We start from the raw sequence: 22026 nt of genomic DNA, 5'->3' as shown, positions 1-22026 counted from the left end.
TAATGCAGCATGCAGCATTCATTCTAAATGACTCCTTTTGGGGTAGAAATAAAATTATCAGAATGCATGACAAAAGTGGTCCACAAGCAGAGCAAAACTTGGGAAATCATTCATTTGGATTACTAAACATATCACCCTTATTAAAGTTACATGTGGCAAGAAAGTTTGTGCTGTAAGTTTCCTCATTAAACAAATAAGACACTAAAATCTACCTCCAAAACCACATTTAAGTCACACAACAGCTGCTGTATTATACAACTCACTCATTTTCCCTTCAACTCTACTAGGGAGGCTTTTTAAGACTAATATAGTATGGACCAAGACTATGATCCTGGAAATGACAGTCTTTAATACTCATCTCACGGAACCCTATTTAATAGACAAACCCCACAGTTTAGTCCTAAGACCAACCTGGTCCCATCAGAGCTCTTTTAGAATTAGCATAACCTGAGGTCACTTCATACTAAGGACCAGGTACAATACCTACAGCTATTTCTCATTCTCTTGACTCCAAAACTGTATTAGCTGTATTACATAAATTATTTTTTACCTTTCTCTGTGGCTTATAAACTTTGGTGCTTTGACCCTCAATCATTTTGTTTTAGATATTATGTTCCACAAAAAGAGCTGAACACACTTAGAGATTAAAAATCTATGAACTACTCTAGAAATAGTTCAAAATTCTTTCTTCAGAAGTACACAAACCTCAATAAAACCAGAAATCAGAAGCAAACACACATGAATATTTATGACAGTTCACTGAAATCTTCTACTTGGGAAGAACCAAAGTTCAAAAAGTAGCAGTTTGAATATGGGGCAGAATACATTCAGGAAAGTGACTTACAGTCTTTCCAGACCCTGTCTGAGCACAAGCCATCAAATCTCTTCCTCCTAGTATAATAGGAATACTGTATTTTTGCACAGGAGTAAGCTTAGTATAACCAGCTTTAGCAATGTTGCTATTCAGTGTCTGACAAAGATTAGCTTCTTCAAAAGTCTAAAAAAAAGCAGGTAGCAGTGATTAAATTCCATATATCATATACAGGTCATTCCATGAACATATTCTATTTGAATTAGTTTCAAGTTGTTAATTCCACTTTATATATACTATGTTAACTTTACAAATACGCCCCCACTCAAAAGTAATATCCAGAACCTGTATGTTATTACTTGATAGAATTAAGGAATATTCCGTACAGACAGTGGTTCTAGAAACTCTTTTCTGTCCCCTTAAAACCTGTGAGATACAAATAACTCTAATCAGTAAAAATGGTTCATTACCAGCAATGGACTCTGGGCTCCCCCACTCCTTAGAAAACCACTCCCCTAAGACACACTTTCTCACACACTTAGAAAGCAGAAATCTTGATCTCTAGGAAAAGTATCCTTTTTAGTAAATTTAAATAAAGTTCTCATCCTGGTTTGGGGAGGTGGGGAGGAAATATAGTACCCTCCCTTTCAACATAGCAATTAATTCTAATGTAGATGGTAGTCATGGTTCTAAATTTCCAACCTAAGACATTAGAGAATAAGATGAAAATTTTGTATTCTTTAATACCAAAGAAATGTACCAAATTTTTAAAAACCGAAGTTTGCTACACAGTCATTATAGAAACAATTATTACACTGACCAGAATTGCTGGTGGTACATCATGTCCAGATACTTCTACAAGAATAGTATCATATTTGTCAAAGTTTATGCCTGTCTGATAATGTGCAAAGATGGAGTCCTCATCCTCAGGTGGAGGAGGTGGTATGTAGGTCACTTTTGGTCCTTAAAATTTAAAAAGAAAATTTACATTACAAGGACTAGAATAAAAATAAGACGGAAAACATACAAAAACTGACAAACTCAAATTTTAAATACTGTAGTAATTCCCAATGTTTACCATTAAAGTTTTCACTTCAAATTTTAAAAAGTTACCTGTTTTTAAATATTCTGTATTTGTATTAAAATGCAATATACACTCATGTGGATCACACAAAAATTAATATACCTTGAGTGTCACCGCTTTCTCTTCTTTCAGCTTCTGACTTCCAAGAATCTTAAAAGGAATCAAACCGAAAAACAGATAAATGTGTTTAAAAATCAAGGGGTGTAGTGAGGTGGATGGAGTTAGAGTCTGTCATACAGAGTGAAGTAAGTCAGAAAGAGAAAAACAAATACAGTATGCTAACACATATATATGGAATCTAAGGGGAAAAAAAAAAAGGTCATGAGGAACCTAGTGGCAAGACGGGAATAAAGACACAGACCTACTAGAGAATGGACTTGAGGATATGGGGAGGGGGAAGGGTAAGATGTGACAAAGTGAGAGAGTGGCATGGACATATATACACTACCAAACATAAAATAGCTAGTGGGAAGCAACCGCATAGCACAGGGAGATCAGCTCTGTGCTTTGTGACCACCTAGAGGGGTGGGATAGGGAGGGTGGGAGGGAGGGAGATGCAAGAGGGAAGAGATATGGGAACATATGTATATGTATAACTGATTCACTTTGTTATAAAGCAGAAACTAACACACCATTGTAAAGCAATTATACTCAAAAAAAAAAAGGTTGATACAACATGCATATATAATGACCTCAATTTTTTAAATACATATATAGATTAGAAATAAGACTAGAAATGAATATATCAAACTATATGTAGTAATTATTTGTAGGTGATGAGATTACAAATTATGTTTTCTTCATGTCTTTATTTGCCTAAGAACACATTAATTTTACAATTAGGAAAATAAAAGTTTTTGAAAATTAATAGAAAAGTGGCTTGTATATTATCAGAAAGGAAGCTGACTGAAGTTGTTAAATTTTGAGAGTGAAAACATGTTTGGAATAAGAGAAAAAGCCTTGAATTATTACCTAGTTTTTAATTTGCATCAAATAGACATTAATAAATAATAATACAAGGTGTGTGATATTATCTTCATTAACAATATTTCAATGCCCTTAACTATATAATTAAGTTGAATGAAAATTCTAAATACATTATAGTTTATACAAATTATTTCCCGAACATATAATAGTTAATATTTTACATTTCACATATCTTTGAATAAAAACAGAAAAGTTTAAAGTACTAGATTTTACCCCCCCCCAAATTTTTATCTCCTCCCAGTCTAACAAATTCAGCCAGCTTGATGATATGAATATATTACAGTGGTCTGAAAATATAGACTCTGCTACCTTACAAGATTTCTTAATTTATAAAATCTGACTTACTCCTTTAGCTGTTTGTAAACCTAATAAATATTCCATACTTATAAAAAAATTATATATATAAAAATCGAGGGGTAAAAGAATGCTCACTGTAAAAATCAAATACCTTATCTAAAGTAAAACTTACTCTTTCCAGAGGCTGTAATTACTTCTTCATTTAAACCTTTGTAACCACCTATTAAAGAAATCCACAAGATACAGTCAAGATACAAGATACAAGACTATGCACATCTTTCTTTTCATTGCTTATCTTCAAAGAGAAAAAGTTCTAAAAATGCATAAAGTCCCTTCGTACAAATAATACTTGAGACAATTAAGATAAATAGAACCCTGAACATTTTGTTTCCTTAGCATTCAACATGCTGATTTTATGCAGATTACACTGTTACAACATATTAGTATTTTTTTGTTTAAACTGTTATGTCTCTTTCCTGATCCCTATATTCCTCAGCAAAGGAATATATTTTCTAAAAGGAACTAAAAATCCATCTTTGTTGGGATGTCCCCACTACAACCCATAGGTTCTATGATTTGCTAGGACTCAAAATATAGTCATAACCATGGTTGTGACTTATTACATAGAAAGGATAGGGAGCAAAATCAGCAAAGGAAAAAGGTGTACGGGGAAAAGTCCAGAGAAAACAAGGCACAAGCTTTCAAGAGTCTCTCCCACTGGTTATCACACAGGACAAGTTGTGACAACATGCTGGAAATGCTGTCTACCAGAGAAGCCCATTAGAGATTCAATATCCAGGGTTCTTATGAGGTGCTGATAATGCAGGAACCTTCTGCCTGGCATGTACCAAACTTCCAGACTCCCAGAAGCAAAGCAGGTATTCAGCATAAACCACACAGTTGTACAAACTGTTTAGGCACAGTGAGCCACTCACACCAGTTAAGAGTGGTGAGAACCCTCCCTAAATCCACGTTCTCAGAAGCCAGGTAAGGGCCAACCTTATAAGCAGGACTTTCAAAGAACAGCAGTCAGGTCTGCCGTGTTGACTCTTTTCTATACACTATCTTTCTGATCTTTAGACAAGGAGTCATCTATTGTGCCACTTTCAGGTACTATCACAAAAAAAGAACAAGGACTGCATTAGATTTGAAAGGCTAACTAGATATAGCATTTTTACATGTGAGCTAATTTTCTTGTCCTGTATGTCCACAGGTCTTGAAATCCTTTTTCAAACAACATCTGAGCATTTGTAGAAGATACGGTTTAGCCATTAATAATCTTTTTCTATAGTGAAGAATCCAAGAATCCAAAGGAAGGAAGTGGGGACTAATAATGATCACTAAGAATTTTTCAGAGACATCAAACAAGCTTTATTGTTTTACTAGTCTGGAAAACATTTCAACTTTTATGTGACATTTAGATATTTTTAACTCTGAAAATTTTTTTCATAGTATAAAATCATCTATACTGAACTTTCTTTATCCCCTATACCAAGCCAAATAACTATCTCATAAGAAAAAACATTATTTTAATAAGAATTTGTACATATAGATTACATCTCAATCTTTAACATCTGCATGGTATCTCCCATTTTATGGTTATATCATTTATTAAACAGACTCATGAATTTTTAGGTGATTTTCAGTTTTTACTTATTATAAATGAAGCTTCAGTGAACACACTTTTACATGTATTGAGCAAATACACCTACAGTATGTAATTCCTATAACGGAATCGTTGGATTAAAGAGTAGTAGTAAACAACTCCTCGAAACTGGCTGTGCAAGTGCATACTCCACAAAGTGTATAAAAGCAGCAACAGTTACCTTTAACTTCAAAAATTAAGCTTGGATTACAGTAATTTTAACCACTTATAGGTAAACCAGATAAGAACTCACCTCGTCCACTTCCACTACCACTTCTGCTTTGATAAGTGTCACCCTTACCTGCAAGGCATTGTTTTACAGAAGATTTAGAGAAATCACAGCTCCTCCTCAATCATATAAACCATATAGCTATTTCTTTTCATATACTGAGTAATTACTCAGGATTCTAGTCCCTTAATCCACCCATCTCTTAATTCTATACTTAAACCTTTTTCTCATTTGAACATTTTGTTTAAAGACTTCATTTTTTTTTAGGGCAGTTTTAGGTTCACAGAAAAATTAAGCAGAAAGTACAGAGACTTCCCATATACCTCCTGTCCCCACACCTGCAGAGCCTCCCCCCATTATCAACATCCTCCACCAAAGAGGTAATTTGTTACAATTGATGAACCTACAATGACACATCATAATCACCCAAAGTCCATCATTTACATTACAGTTCACTCCTGGTATTATACATTCTTTATGTTTGGACAAATGTATAATGGCATGTCTCCACCATTACAGTATCATACAAAGTAACTTCACTGCCCTAAAAATCCTCAGTGCTCTGCCTATTCATCCCTTCCCCCAACCCCTAGCAACCACCTATTTTTTTCACCCTTCTTCTTATAGTTTTGCCTTTTCCTGAATGTCATATAGTTGGAATCATACAGTATGTAGCCTTTTCAGATTGGCTTCTTTCACTCAGTAATACACATTTAAGGTTCCTCTATGTCTTTTCATACCTTAATAGCTCATTTCTTTTTAGTACCACAGTTTATTTATCCACATTTGAACATTTTTCGTCAATAATTATGTTCCATTTTTTTCACTTTCTCCTCAAATCCCCTAACTCAGAATCCTTTCTTTGAAATCAAAGCAAACTTCATTTTCCTTCTTCCAATTAAAAGTATAATTTATAACTCAAATTAACTGGTAGATAAGAGAGAAGAAATAATTCACAGAGCACAAACTTTATAAGGGAGGCAAAACTGTCCATGTATTTTTGCCTACAAATCTAAAAAGCAGAGAAAATCATGAGCCAATCTAGTACACTTAAACATATATATATTAGGTTTATTAATCCTAGAGCTAAAATCAAATGTGAATGATTAATATTCAGTAATAAATTCTATTTCTCACCTACACCACTTAATGCTGATCTTCTAGAGCCAAAAATGCCACCAGAGCGCTGGGTCCCTTCATCTTGTTCATATTTGCTATCTAGATTTACAGATAATAAATTTAGATTATGTTACTTTTAAGAAGCTTTTAGATATGCAGCAAAGCGAAAAAAATCAACTTATGGTGCCATAAGTTAAAAAGATGCAGGATAAAATAATTTAAATTTAACAGGAATTACAGTATTTTTCTAAGGAGCACACAAAAGGATTTCTCCACAAATTATTTCCTTCAATAACAAATTACTTCCTCAAAATTTTTATTTTATTAAAATTATTTTATAAAAGTAGTTAGGGTCAATACTACACCAAAATATGATATAAGCAAAAGTTAAATTACCTCTGAAAAATAGCACGGTTACTGCCCCCAGAAATTTCACATTACATAATCTCACTGCTTATTCTCCAGAAAAGCACCCCTTGCACCCACAGTTCCCAAATCAGTCCTGAACAGCAACCCTCCAGATCCCTTCACTTTTTCAAAAGTGACAATTCACTAATCCACTATGCATCTATTAAATCATCATTACAATTTATGTTTTTAGCTTCCACTATTCTGTCCTCCTCTGTTAAGAGACACATGCATTCCAACAGTGACTTCAGAAGACAATACCTTAGCACCAAGGAATGACGACTGGTAGAATTTAGGTAGAAAGCCACATTGGTATAAAAGAGGTATAATGGGAGGCAGAGCCATAGAGAAGGCCACCTATTTGTAAGGTCAGCCATCTTTATCAAAGCTCTAAAATGCTTCACAGTATGTAATATTAAAGAACTGAGTCACACACACTGCTAAAAAGATTCATATATTCCCACTTAACCTGTAAGGAATTACATGTGTCTAAAAAATAATATTTTATACAATATAAGTGATTATGTACCAACCACACTATGCTTAACTATTCTCATATAATCATCATAACAACCTTATATAATAAGTATTATTTTTTATCATTTTTTTCATAATAAATGAACACACTATTTGCAATCCACTACTAACTTGGACTTCCTAGACCAAATCCTCCACGGCAACCTCGGTAACTACCTCTTCCACCTCTTCTGAATGACCCTGAAGCTTCTGAATCATTTCCATCTTGATAGCCTATAATATTAAAACATACACACAAAAACAACACAAAACAACAACAAAGAAATCTTGGGGACATGGTGGCCAAGTTTATTTAAGTTTTGCATAATTCAATGACTTTAATATTTTAAGCCATTAACAGATAGTTACTAAAGAGAAATGCTGTATTTGACCTATAAATGTTCAACTTCATTAGTATAAATAGATATAGCTACAGTATTTTAAAAACCTGCTACTTGTTTTGGGAATAAAAACTAAAAATGACTAAAAGGAAAAAGTGACAGTTGTAAAACATTAAAAGTTGCCACAACTGCACCATTAACAGGATTTCCACAATCCATGGAAAGAAAAAGTACTTACCATAAGTTTAGTGAGGTTACTGAACCTTCAATATACAAAAGTTAATTGTATTTCTATACACTAGCAAACAAAATGAAAATTATTAAATGATATGTATCACTGATATCAATGAAAATGGCAAAGTAAGGGACTCCAAATGCTGCTACTCCAAAGAAGAAAAAAAATTGACAAAACTGTCAGAATTAACATTTTCCAAACTGAAAATTAATCAAGGACTTGCATCAACCCAAGGAACATTTTTTTTTTTTTAAAAAAGGCTGGTCCTTGGTAAGAGCAGTGATTTTGTGGCATATTTTAACTTACCGCAGTCCCATTCCCTGACAATTCCACTTCTAGACATATACCCCAAAAATGCAAAAACAGTGACTCAAACAGGTAACTGTATATTAATGTTCACAGAAGCATTATTCAAAACAGCCAAAAGTAGTAAGAAACCCAAGTGTACATCAACAGATGAATGGATTTTTAAAAGTACACATAAAATGGAATAGTAGTATTCAGCCATAAAAAGGAATGTAGTTCTGATACATGCAACAACCTGAACACTGAAAATTTTAGGCTAAGTGAATTAAGCCAAACATAAAAGAGCAAATACTGTATGATTCCAATTGTATGAAATATCTAGACATAGACAAATTGATGAAGTACAGAGAATAGAGGGTACCAGAGACTGAGAGGAAGAGAAGGAAACTTAATGGACATAAGTTTCTGCATGGGTGATGAAGAAGTTTTGCAAATAGATAGTGGTGATAATTGCACAACACTTCAGAAGTACTCAATGCCACTGAATTATACACATATAGTTAAAATGACAAATTTTATGTTAAGAGTTATTTTACCATAATAAAAAAGCAGAAAATTTCCCAAATTTGATGAAAAATATTAATCTACACATCCAAGAAGCTTAATAAACTACAAGTTGGATAAATTTAAAGATATCTAGACCTACACATGTCCATATAAAACATGAACAAATGGTGCTGGGACAATTGGTTATTCACACACTAAAGAATTAAGTTGGGCCCCTATCTCACACCACATACAAAAATGAACTCAAATGGATCAATGACTTAAATGTAAGAGTACAGTGAAAGCGATAAAATTCTTAGAAGGAAACATAGGTGAAAATCTGCATGACCTTGAAACAGGCAAAGGGTTTCTAGATATGACATTAAGAGCACAAGCAACTTTGGATCAAAATTTTAAACTTTTGTGCTTCAAAGGACACCATCAAGAAAGTGAAAAAACAACCCACAGAAAAGGAGAAAATATTTGCAAATCATATATCTGTTAACACTTGTATCAAGAATATATAAAGAATTCTTAAAACAAAAAGATCAATAACCTTATTTTTTAAATGGGCAAAGGATCTGAATAGACATTTCTCCAAAGAATATATACAAATGGCCAATACACACATGAAAAGCTGCTCAACATCATAGTCATCAGGAAATGCAAAGCAAAACCACAAAGATACAAGGATATGTTGTAAAACACAAGAAATATAGCCAATATTTTATAGTAACTATAAATGGTGTATAACCTTTAAAAATTATGAATCACTATGTTGTGCACCTGTAACTTACATAATATTGTCCATCAACTATATCAACTATTGAATTTATAACTCAATGATAAAAAATCATAATGATACCACTTTACATCCATTAGAATAGCTACAATCAAAAAGACAAACAGTAACAAGTGTCACCAAAAGAAATGTACTAGAATGTTCATAGCAGCAGTTTCAAAACAGCCCAAAACTGCAAGAAATCCAAATATCTATCATTAGCAGAACAGTAGAACAAAAGAACACTACAGAGCAATGATAATGATCTACAACTGCAACCAACAATAAGAATGAATCTCACAATTAGATTAAGAGGAAGCCAGACACAAAAGAGTACATATTGTATGATTCCATTTATGTTAAGTACAAAATTTTTAAAAAGTCTATGCTGCTAGAAGTCAGAATAGAGATTAACTGGGGGAGGGGGGTGTTAATGACTAAAAATGAGCATGAAAGGGGCTTTTGAGGAGCTAGTAATTTCTATTCCTTGATCTGCATGCTTGTGAAAACACAGAACCCAGGTGTATTCAGTTACTGAAAAATCACTGAGCTATATACATTTATGATATAAGCACCTGCCTGTTGCTATATCATGTCACACTTCAACATAAACTTAGGTACAGTTATATTTACACACACATTTATATTTACTGAGTAACCACTATATGCAAATTTCCTACCCTCAAATGTATACAACTAAAGAAAACAGCAATCAGGGACACCCTGAAAAATGACTGTTCCTGCTAGTCACCCTACACTAGTCAATAAGCCAGGATCAAGCACATAGAGCTGCAACTGGCTTTTTTTTTTTTTAACTGTTGAGTTTTTTTTTTTAATTTATTTTATCCATTTATTTAATTTTTGGCTGCATTGGGTCTTCGCTGCTGCACGCGGGTTTTCCTCTAGTTGCTGAGAGCGGGGTCTACTCTTTGTTGTGGTGCGCAGGCTTCTCATTGTGGTGGCTTCTCTTGTTGCGGAACACGGGCTTTAGGCGCGTGGGCTTCAGTAGTTGTGGCACACGGGCTTCAGTAGTTGTGGCTCGCGGGCTCTAGAGCGCAGGCTCAGTAGTTGTGGCGCACGGGCTTAGTTGCTCCGCGGCATGTGAGATCTTCCCAGACCAGGGCTCGAACCCATGTCCCCTGCGTTGGCAGGCAGACTCTTAACCACTGCGCCACCAGGGAAGCCCTGCATCTGGCTTTTGACTGCTTCACTTAAATATAAATTAAATTGATTTAAAGAAAATTTAATAGTAAGGAAGATAGTCACTGTTCTGCAGAAAACTAAAAATTTTAAAATAAGAGCTATGTTTAGGAACGTTAGTGTCAAAACTGCTTCTTAAAGGGGGGAGGAGAGCAATGTTAAAAAAGGAGTCTTTTTCTTAAATTTCCTCCCCATCATTGTTTGGTCCCCTGCAATTGTCATAAAAAGACTCAACTTATGAGACAAATAAGCCATACCTCATTCACCACCAAATTCCTCCCCACCTCACAACTCAACCAAAGCTATACTGAAATCCACAGCAAGTTTCAGCTTCACTAGGAGGGCCTGCTATTTAATGATTTATTCAGTGAGCCAAACATCTAATAGGCAAGGGAAAAGGATACCCCCAAGTTGCAGCAAAAACAATGATATATCTGATTACCATGCAGTTCCAAAAACTAAACTCTTTTATCATAAATACATTTGCACACCTGTAGCAATTTTATAAGTTCACTGTGGTTTTTTGTGAGTTTTGCTGTTGCTATTTTAACAAATCTGCCCATAGATAACCCAGAATTGAGCATAACTTTTATACCATCTCACCTCAAGTTCATTAGAGGGAGGACCAGCAGAGTATAGTAGAGTACTTCTAGACTTGAACAAAAAGTAGTCTACGATTTCTTCCCTTCCCCATATCTCCAATGATCCTACTCAAAGACAAAGACATCCCAGTTCATCTACACTGTGACTGACCAAGATTCACACAGTCCCCCTCTGTACTTCATAGCACACTCTGGAGGTCTTAGGAAAAAAAAAATCCAGTGACATTAGAAAGCAGAAGGAGGGACACCTACTGAATATTAATTCAAATATTAACAGCATAAAACATATGCCAAAGTACTTTTCTTTAAAGGTTTTCACCACCAGAATTTTTCTTTCTTTCAGCTCTTCCAAAATCAGGTTTTCAGTTTCATATCTCTGTCTTAAGTACAAATTGTTCCAACACATGGTCCTTACCGTCTCTCTTGGAAAACCTTCTGTTCCGTGTTTGATTATCTTCACGGTCATTACTAGACTCTTGAATAAAAATTTAACATGTGAATAGCATCTAAATAATTACTTTAGTCTTTACATTAATGTAGTATCTAAAGAATAGCACTGTCACTAGAGAAATTAGTAAGAAAAAATAAATATCTTCGTAAGTTAAAATATGAACATTTTAATTTTTAAAATAATTGTAACAACAGAAATACAAAGACATTACTCAGTCAATTCCCTATACAAATCACCTAATATATCTAAATATTAAATGTTAAGCGTATAATTTGTCAAATTCTGAGCACAGCCAAAAAATAAGAATTTTGTAAATATCAGTTTAACTAGAAACAGTTTCAGAAATATCTAACAATTAAGTAGTCAAGGGGATCTCAGAAATGCATGCCTATTCTTCTTATAATGTCATCATTATTTCTGTAACTTGCCTTTCTTAATAAACCTGAGATGTCAGTGTTTTTTTAATATATGCAAACTTTCCCCCATTCATCTTAATGGAAAAATTGGGGGATATCCTGGCTTTCTGTTTTTACTGACATTATCAAGTAACATTATCAGGGTTTCTAAATAGTGGTATGAGGATCACTACACTGAAGGCTGCCTAAAAATTATTAGGAAAGTTGGAAAGAGCCCACCCCCAGAGATGTTTATTTTGAACGTGTAGAGTGACAGCAAGGAATGGATGATTTTTCTAAATTAAAAAATTATAACTTTTAGTAATAACTTTAAGCTTTCTAGAAGATTCCAATAAAGCCATGTTTGGGAAATACCGAGATGGTTTCAAGGGATCTTTGTACATATCACTAACGTTTAGCACCTGAGAACTTCAGGTCCCAGTGATGACACAAATGGCTAAACAGATTAGAAGCTATCAGTTAAGTTTCTGCGCAAAATACTAATCTACTCAATTAATATTGTTTTATAATAAACAATGACCCAGAGCTCTTGTTGCAGGCTCCTATTTGAGCTGGCATCAACAACTGACAAATATTCCTGAAGAGCCATCTAACATCAAGACAACTTTCTTAGAAGCAAGATATAATATGACAAGCGTGCTGAACAGTAAAGAAAGAATTTTGGAAAGATTCTTGGAATAATAATTCTGGAATAATGATGATGTTAGCTAATATTTATTGCCTTATGGGAAAAAAACCTATGAATTAATCTGGGGCCTGACAAGGAGAAAAAGGTCTCATATAATCTTTGGCCAATTGTTCTCCTAACACAAGCCCAAAGCTATTTTGACCACACTGGGAATTAAAATAGGCTGATGACATTAGCAGTTGGGTGAAGGGTACAATTACATTAGAAGAAGGATGGAGGAAACCCTCTGTACTATTTTCGAAACTTCTTTTGAGTCAAATGATTTCAAAATAAAAAGTTATTTAAAAAATAATTTCTGTAGGTTAAAAAATAAAGCCAAGCACAAACAAAAATGAGACAATGATCCCAAGATCAGTTATAATCTATTAATTATATAAAAATAGTAGTAATAACAACAAATAGAACTTAGTATCTGTCTGGCACTGCTCTAAATGAAGTCTGTTTTAACTTTTTAAGCCCTCACAAAAACCTTACAAGGTGGGTATTATCCTCAAATTATAAACAGAGAAAAAGAAATACAGAGAAGTTAAACAAATGTTTTAAGATAATACAACTGACAGGAGGAGCATCTGAGTCTCAAACCCAAGGTGTCTGAGCTCCTTATCGCTATACTATACTAGCTAGGGGACATGAGATTGCAGAGAAAATAACCACAAAACACTCTATACATCTGTGTGCAGAGAAAAAGCTTCTATAATGATAGCAAAACCTGCTCCTGGGCTTGCCAACAACTGTGAGAGTGAAAGAATTTTTTAGGAATATACAATTTTTTAGTTTAGGGGAACTAAAACTGAGAATAGAAAAAGCAAATAGATCAAAGGAAGAAAGTAGACCATTTTGGAGGAGAGAAGTTCTCTCAAGTGCTGTGAGAAATTGGAATTTGTGCTCAAAAGCACTCTGGCTCATCACTAAAGAGTCAACTGGGGAGGAATGTCTTTGATGAGTAGAAATGATCTTGGAATACTAATTAAAAGTTGGAAAATTAGAACAAGGAGAAATGGAAAAGGATAAAAATGGTGATGATTTTCCTCTCTCAAATATTAGTTGCATGTTACATATGTTTTCATTAGAACAGGATAGGAGAAAAAGCAGACAAAAGCAGGGAGAATGAGACTGACGGTAGTTTGGGGAAGCAGTCTTAACTGATATAATAAAACCCCACCATGTTCCAAAAGCGTTTTAAGGTGATCAGGTCTAGGTTTGGTTTTGATTTTGAGAATCACAGTTAAGATCAAGTCTCAAATATTTAATGAAGATAGATGACATTTACTGTTTACCATGAATGTGCCTGGGACTAAGCTTCGTGCTTTTACACACATTCTCATTTAGTGTGCCTAACAAGCTATAAAATGAATGGTCTCCATTCTACAGAAGAGGAAATCGTGGCTCCGAGAAATTAAGCAACTTGCTCTATGTTATTCAACTAGCAGATAGCAGAGCAGGTACATGAAACAAAGTCTGGAACTCCAAAGTGTATTATGTTATAAAGATTCCATAGATCAGTGGTTACCAAACAAAAGAGGCATCAGAGTCACCAGGGATGCTTTTTAAATACAGGTTCCAGGGCCTCACCCAAATCTACTCAACCAGGCTCTCCTGCAAAAGTACTGTTAATTATTGTAGTCTACCTTCTGGTAACATTACTCTATTCTCATCATTCTCTGTATTCCTCCAAACCAGAGTGTCAGTACCTTTGACAGAAATGTCTTTGATTTCAGCAGTGATCCACAGTCTCATGAATCTTTTTCCACTGTTAATACTTATTTGAGTCTGAATAAAGACCTACATGTCTCAAACTGTATTTATATATGAAAGTGGAATTCTGATTCTTGACTTGCTCTTTCTACTATCCTCTTTTTCTTAAGGAAGCACAGCATTCAAAAGTTGCACTTTATAGATTAATTAAGGCAGGTGACAATAGGCCAAATTAGGATGGCTGAATTCTTGGTTAAGGCTCTGGCTATAGCTGCTTTATAAAGCTGGGTTTAAATAAAATAGAACTGGAACAGACTAAGATAATTAATCTTAGTTTCTCTTTGGCATGTACTCTGGACACTAAATTCTTAAGTCACTACAAAAAACAGTGAACTTACCTCTCCAGAAACCACAGCTATCACCTTCTTCAAACTTGTTATTTGAAAAACCTACAAAAAATATATAATTAAACTTGCACATTTCTGAAAACAACAATTACCTATACCTTTGTAGAAGAAAGAAAGGAAAAGAGAGAGAGAAAGAGAAACATAGAAACAAAGAAACACACTCTTTACAGGGACTTCTAGTTTTGATGCCCCTTTAAAACAGTATAAACCACATACAACTGTATATATAAATAGTGAATGAGAATTCATACACATTGTATGACAACTTCTTCCTTGTGTCAGTTTATTAAAATACCAGCCAATCTTATATTACCTCAAATGTCATATATTCCTCTATATGTACATGGCTGTGTGTGTGTTTGTATGTATATATATCACTATAACCACTATGTACTTTCTATTCAAAATATAAAAACTTTTTAAACTTTATAAATTAACTTGTAATCTCTTCATCTGCTGGAGGACAATACAACTAAATTATAATCCAATATTCAATAATTTTCCCCTTCTCAATAACAAAGAAATTCTGCCAACTTCTTTTTGTCTATAAAATTTAAAAGAAACAAGCTTTCATCAAGCTCTGCTTTCAAATTTCTCATTTAATAAAAACTTGTGTCTAGATTTATGCATCTCTGGAGCATACAGACATATCTCTAAAACGCATTTTAAAAGCATCCATCAAAATATTTCATAAAATTTTTAAAATTTGAGTCTTAATAAAATGATCTTTACTGCAGAGATACTCAGGGAATAATGTAAGTTAAAATTAATGTCAATATGCAATGCCTATCAATTAGTATCTAACCTAAATAATAAAATACATTAAATTATGGCTTCAGTACTACATAGACCAATCAGTTACTGTTGGACAGATGTTAAATTTATATGCAGGGACTTCCCTGGTGGCGCAGTGGTTAAGAATCCGTCTGCCAGTGCAGGGAACACGGGTTCGAGCCCTGGTCAGGGAAGATCCCACATGCCGCGGAGCAACTAAGCCTGTGCGCCACAACTACTGAACCTGCACTCTAGAGCCTGCGAGCCACAACTACTGAGCCTGCGTGCCATGACTACTGAAGTCTGCACGCCTAGAGCCCGTGCTCCGCAACAAAGAGTAGTCCCCGCTCGCTGCAACTAGAGAAAGCCCACACAGCAATGAAGACCCAACACAGCCAAAAGTAAATAAATAAAAAATAAATTAAAAAAAAGAATCTATATGCAAAATGTCTACATATCAAGTCATTTAACATCTCAGGTTCAACAAATCTAATGTACCCTTCAGCATTAAACCTCTTGGAAATTTAATACCCAATTAGCATATAAAAAGTAAGTACCCTTTGGCCTCAATATATGATTGGATGACACTTTTTCCTTGAACAGATATGTAATTTCAAAATAAAGATAATCCCTACAAAAAGAGTATATATCACAAAACTTGGATTTTGAGTTTTTTTATCCATTTAAATATTTGCAATCTTTGAAGTTGGTTCAGAAAAGGATTACGTTCTACTGCCCTCTACAATTGCCCCTTCCCCTCCATACACCTCTCCCAGAAAAGTCAAGTGCTGGGTCTCCAAAATGCTTGAGAAAGTCTTCCACCTAAACACTACTGGTCTTGATCTTAAACTCTTACCTAAGTTCTACTTAACAGTTTTTAAAGTTTTTATGGAAAAAAATGTAATTTCAAAGCTTCTACTGGTTCTTTGCTCAAGTAAAGATGGAGACTCAGATTCACCTTTGGAAGTATAAGATAGATCTCTTGCTTGTGGGAGCAGGGAAAGCAAGTCATGAGTATAGTAGAAAAGAACTGGGTTTCACCTGTGGGGTAAATCAATTTGAAGAGATGCTGCAGCAAGTAGCATGGCTATTAAAAAGAAAAAAAAAAGCGAAATAGAATAGCAGACACATCCAAAGCAGCATAAACTGCTGCTCTAAACTATGACTAGGAAAGTGAAAGCACTCCCTTGTGATCGCCATAAAGTCTTGGGAAAGGCACACACTTTCTATGTATATTAAAGGGAAACAGAATTCAAAGACTATAAAACTTGGGGTCACTTAAGTTTTGATTGTAAGATATCATAAGCAGGTTACCTCTGTTTCCAAAACTCCTTCCAACTCCAAAATCACCCATTGTGGATGTATGCTCTCTTTTATTAGACTCGCCAGGATCTGAAAAAGTTCAGATAGAGTTAAAACTCTTCAACATACAAAATCAAGTGTGCCACCAATAACTAGGAATTAAATGAATCTGTGGGTTAAGGGAACTCCCAAGGACAGGGAGAGAGTAGTACAGGAACTTATAAAGATAAAATACACCTGCAACTTTTTTAAATCATTAAATTACACCAAAGTAAAAACAAATATACTATTGGTGAAATACAACTGTCTACTAGGTGTTATTTTACTAGTGACCTTTAATCAAGAAATTCAACTCTGATTTTCTATATACTGAAACCTCACCCTGATAGCTATTTACATTATACCCCTATGTGAAAGTCATTGCTACTGAAAATTTTACACTGTTGTCCTGCAATTATTCTATTTATTACTTATTCATTTTTCTAGTACTTCAGTCGCTCTCAGTCTTTCCACTTTTTAAAATTAATATTAGGAAGGGACTACATAATAAAGAAAAAAATGCTATGAATACCACTCCCCTTTACCTCCCACCCCTCCATAGTATTTCCTCATATCAGCCTTATTAGCTCTATCCCCCACTACACGGCTCTGAACACCCAACATTTTAATTCATAAAACAACTTCCCATACTCCACATTGTGAACTTCTAATATTTTCTACCTTCCTACATGCTGTTCCTTCAGCATGACATTCCCTGCTTTCCTATTTTTCCTAGCAAAATTCTTTTCACTCTTCAAAAGCCGGGTTCAAAAGCCACCTCTTCAGTGAAGTCCTCCTTCAGTCCTCCAGCCATAGTCAATCCTTCAGTCACATTCCCACAGCATACTATGTGTATCTCTTTTTTAGCAATATTTCTTTCCATGTGTTTCTCTACCACTAAATTAAGAATTTTCAGGGCAGAGTTGCTATGGCAAGCAGCACAGGTATTTAAAACAAAAACTTAGAACAGACATCCAAAACATCATAAACTGCCACTTCAAACTATCATTGGGATAACTATCATTATCTTGTGATCCTCATAAACTGTCTTACCTCTATCTGTAATATCCTAGTGCAGAGGAGTTAAGGGATCTGTGAAACTCCTAATGCCAAATGCAAAATTGCATTTATGCAACTATCAGTATTTTCATCAGAGTCTAAAGAAGTGTGTGATTCAGGAAGTTAAGGCTTTTTAGGCCATACTTCACAGAAGATAAAAAGCTAATCAATATATATGTTAAGCAATTAAGAGTCAATTTCAAAACCACGTGACTAGATATGCAAGTTCTGAGAACAAATATCACAGAGATTGAAAATAGCTAAAATGTTAAATGGATCATTCAGGAAAGGGGTTATACTCATGGGTCTTCTATGAATTTCCAGGATTATATGTAGTATTAAAGATAACTTTTTTTATTTTTTTATTTTAATTTTATTGGAGTATAGATGATTTATAATGTATTAGTTTCAGGTGTACAGCAAAGTGATTCAGTTATACATACACATATGTTCATTCTTTTTCAGATTCTTTTCAAAGATAACTTTTTAAAGTATTAACATTTACAAAGAGTTTTGATCAGAAATTTAATGTATTTCAACCTACAACATATGGAATTAACAATTTATAGTAAAGTCTCTCTCAGTGATGGCTTTCTCATTTAAAAAGGCTTTATTCAACAATGTTTAGAATTCTTCATCAAAAAGTATTATAACCCATTCTAAATTAGAATTTTAAAATATATCTAAATATTAAATAGTTCCCTGAGTGTAATATTAAGGTATTTGTTATTTCTAATCTTAGTAGTAGCAAACAAAACCCACACTTCAACCTCTTAGCACAACTACGTGCTCCAAATCATCAACGACTCTTACTTAATATGCAGGCTTAAAAAACAAAATGTATATAGGCATATTTAACAAATAAATTATTTCCATTAGTAGCAGAAACATGTCAAAACATAAAAGTTCACATTTATGTTAACTGTATCTAAAAATATTAAATTTTCCAAATGGCAAATGAAATACACGCATCAACCTTTAGTTTCCAATGAATAAAAGTATCTAGAAGGATTGACGTTTTTCAAAAAACAATACTTAATAAATTCAAGAATAAGTGTCATGTATATTTAAAACTGCCAATTAACCCTAGCTTACAGCATCCCATAGAAGAAATTTATTTAAAAATCCATATGACCATTTAATTTGAGGTTCTAATAATAAATATTTTGTTGCACTATAACAAAACATAGTGCAGAATATTTTCAGCATTTTAATATCAAATCTAAAAATGGACTGGAGGAAGGTATTTTGCTGGGTCATTATCTGTCAAATCTAGCGCTGGTTGTTCTAAAAGTAACAACAAAAAAATTCCAATTTTGGGAAAACAACCTCTTAATATTAATGAGCTAACAGAACTGCTTTCCATACTGCCTTTTCTTGAGAAATATAAAACTTAAGAAAGAGGTCCTTCACACCATAATCTTTGGAGCTTTTACAAACATTCCTCCCATGCCAATTGTTAGGAACAATAATCACCAACACCTGAAGAAGCTCTGGGAAGCAACTCTCTTTAACCAATCTATCTAATCAATTTAACTACTGCCTTCTATCTTAAAAAAGTAAAGCAACAAAAAAAAAAACCAGACATTAAAAAAAAAAACTCATTATCCCAACAAAGTCTACTGTACACTAAGTTATAATAGATTTTACCTTGCACTAAACAGCCATAAAGGCCTCTATTCATTCCACTATTCAACTATTTAACAGAAGATTAAGGAAAGATACTTACCCCTGTTTCCCAAACTCCTCCCAGAGGCAAATCTGCTTCTCATGAAATGATCTCTTCGAGAATATCCATCATCCATTCCTAAAGCAAATAACATTTGAAGCAAGTCAAAATAACAAAAAAAGTACCCTGGTGGTAAGGAAACTTTAAACCTTCTCAATGTGCCATTAACATGGCAAAGGAAGAATTTTATATAGCACTAAGAAAGATGAAAAGCCTAGTAGAAAAATGGGCTATGAATAAGAATAGGTAGTCCTCCAAAAGAAAAAAAAAAAAAAAGGTGTCTCTCACTCATAATTAAAGAAATTGGAAACCAAAAAAAGGATATAATTTTCTCAACCACAACTGACTGGAAAAGTTTGCTAATACTGAGACTAGTCAAGGACATAGCGAAACAAGCACAAATCATATACAATATTGAAACTATAAACTGGATCAATCTTGATCTTGATTTTAAAAGAAAATACTTTTTAGAAGTATACTAGTATGATTTTCCCTGCGGATATACTCAGATGGTAACAGATACACACAAAGATGTTTTTATAAGCATTGTCTATAATAGCCAAAAAAAAAAAAAAATCAAAGGAGAATAGGTAAATTACAGTCATCCACAGAACACTGTGCACATTCACAGAACTAAAAACATTAAAGAAGTTGACATTCAACAATAGAATGTTCATAAAAACTGGCCACATGGAAGGACAAAATGCAAATTCAACAATTTCAAAAATCAATATCATATACACAAAATTCTCTAATTGCAATGCAATCAAATTGGAAGTTACCAAAAGAAAGACAAATACCGTATATTTTCACTTATACGTGAAATCTAAAAAACAAAACAAGCAAACAAATACACAAAACAGAAAACAGTAACAGATACAGAAAACAAATAGTGGTTTGCCAGATGGGAGAGGGGTGGGAGAAGGTATGAAATAGGTGAAGGTGATTAAGAGGTACGAACTACCAGTTATAAAATAAATAAGTTACAGGGATGTAATGTACAGCACAGGGAATATAGTCACTGTCTTATACTAACTTTGTATGGTGTGTAACCCAAAAAAAATCAAATCACTGTTATACACCTGAAACTAATATGGTATTATAACTCAAGTATACTTCATTTTTAAAAAATTAGAAATTATTAAATACCAAAAAAACTTGATTAAAATCCTCTTACATTTGGAAATGTATTCTAAAACACTTCTATACAACATAGCGCAAAGAAAAAAATTACAATGGAACTTTAGAAATACTTAGAATTGTATGATAAAAATGACATATATCAGAACTTAAATTTTTATACAAAAAAAGGAACTCAAAAAAAAGAACTCAAAATTAATGAGCTAAACAGCCATCTCAACTAATAAGAATGTTAGAAAAAGAACAAAATAAATCACACAAAAGTAAAGGAGGAAAAAAATGGTAAGAGCAGAAATTAATGAAATAGGAAACAAACATATAATAGCGGCTCAACAAAACCAAAACCTAGCTCTTTAGGAAACCAATGACCCACTTTAGGATGAAGGACACACATAGACTGAAAGTGAGGAAATGGAAAAAAATATTTCATGCAAATGAAAATGACAAGAAAGTGGGGGTAGCAATACTCGTATCAGACAAAATCAACTTTAAAACAAAAGCCATAAAGAAAGCTAAAGGAAGACACTATATAATGATAAAAGGATCAACACAAGAAGAGGATATTACACTCATTAACATATATACAGCCAATATAGGAGCACCTAAATACATAAAACAAATACTAACAGACATAAAGGGAGAAATGGATGGGAATACAATAGTAGTAGGAGACTTTAACACCCCACTGACATCAATGGACAGATATTCCAGACTGAAGATCAGTAAGACAACAGAGATCCTAAATGACACAATAGAACAGTTAGACTTAATTGATATTTTCAAGACATTACGTCCAAAATATATACATATTACACATTCTTTCCAAGCGCACATGGAACATTCTCTAGGTTAGACCCACACCAGGACACAAAACAAGCCTCAACATATTTTAGATGACAGAAATTATTTCAAGCATCTTTTCTGACCACAATGGCATGAAACTAGAAATCAACCACAGAAAGAGAAACAAGAAAAAAACAATTACAAGGAGACTAAACAACATGCTACGACAAAAACCAATGGGTCAACAATGAGATCAAAGAGGAAATTTTAAAAATACCTTGAGACAAATGACAATGAAAACACAAACACACAAAATCTAAGAGGGAAGTTTATTGTGATATAGGCCTTCCTCAAAAAACAAGAAAAACTCTCAAACAAGCAACCTAACCTACCACCTGAAAGAATTAGAAAAAGAAGAACAAAAACTACAGTCACAAGAAGGAGAGAAATAATATAGATCAAAGAGGAAATAAATAAACCAGAGATTAAAAAAAAC

The 22026-nt window shown here is 33.7% G+C and overlaps 1 protein-coding gene across 3 annotated transcripts in view; it reads right to left on the bottom strand.

Moving 5' to 3' along the window:
* DDX4 (DEAD-box helicase 4) overlaps positions 1-22026 on the bottom strand; it is a 65104-nt gene that overhangs the window by 20041 nt on the left and 23037 nt on the right. Inside the window, exons 3-13 of one of the 3 annotated variants that reach the window (XM_059919304.1) lie at positions 19608-19685; positions 16793-16870; positions 14696-14746; positions 11463-11522; positions 7229-7330; positions 6191-6271; positions 5078-5125; positions 3352-3399; positions 1998-2045; positions 1632-1774; positions 845-997 (exon numbers count right to left, since the gene is read on the bottom strand). In XM_059919304.1, the coding sequence (XP_059775287.1) occupies positions 845-997; positions 1632-1774; positions 1998-2045; positions 3352-3399; positions 5078-5125; positions 6191-6271; positions 7229-7330; positions 11463-11522; positions 14696-14746; positions 16793-16870; positions 19608-19685 (890 nt within the window). The remainder of the gene's footprint in view (positions 1-844; positions 998-1631; positions 1775-1997; positions 2046-3351; positions 3400-5077; positions 5126-6190; positions 6272-7228; positions 7331-11462; positions 11523-14695; positions 14747-16792; positions 16871-19607; positions 19686-22026) is intronic. The other 2 variants (XM_059919306.1, XM_059919305.1) reach the window with 2 other exon arrangements.

Source organism: Balaenoptera ricei, chromosome 3 (assembly GCF_028023285.1).
Source record: "Balaenoptera ricei isolate mBalRic1 chromosome 3, mBalRic1.hap2, whole genome shotgun sequence".
NCBI classification, from domain to species: Eukaryota; Metazoa; Chordata; class Mammalia; order Artiodactyla; family Balaenopteridae; genus Balaenoptera; species Balaenoptera ricei.
The sequence above is the reverse complement of the archived record's forward strand: the minus strand, read 5'-3'. Positions and strand labels throughout refer to the sequence as shown.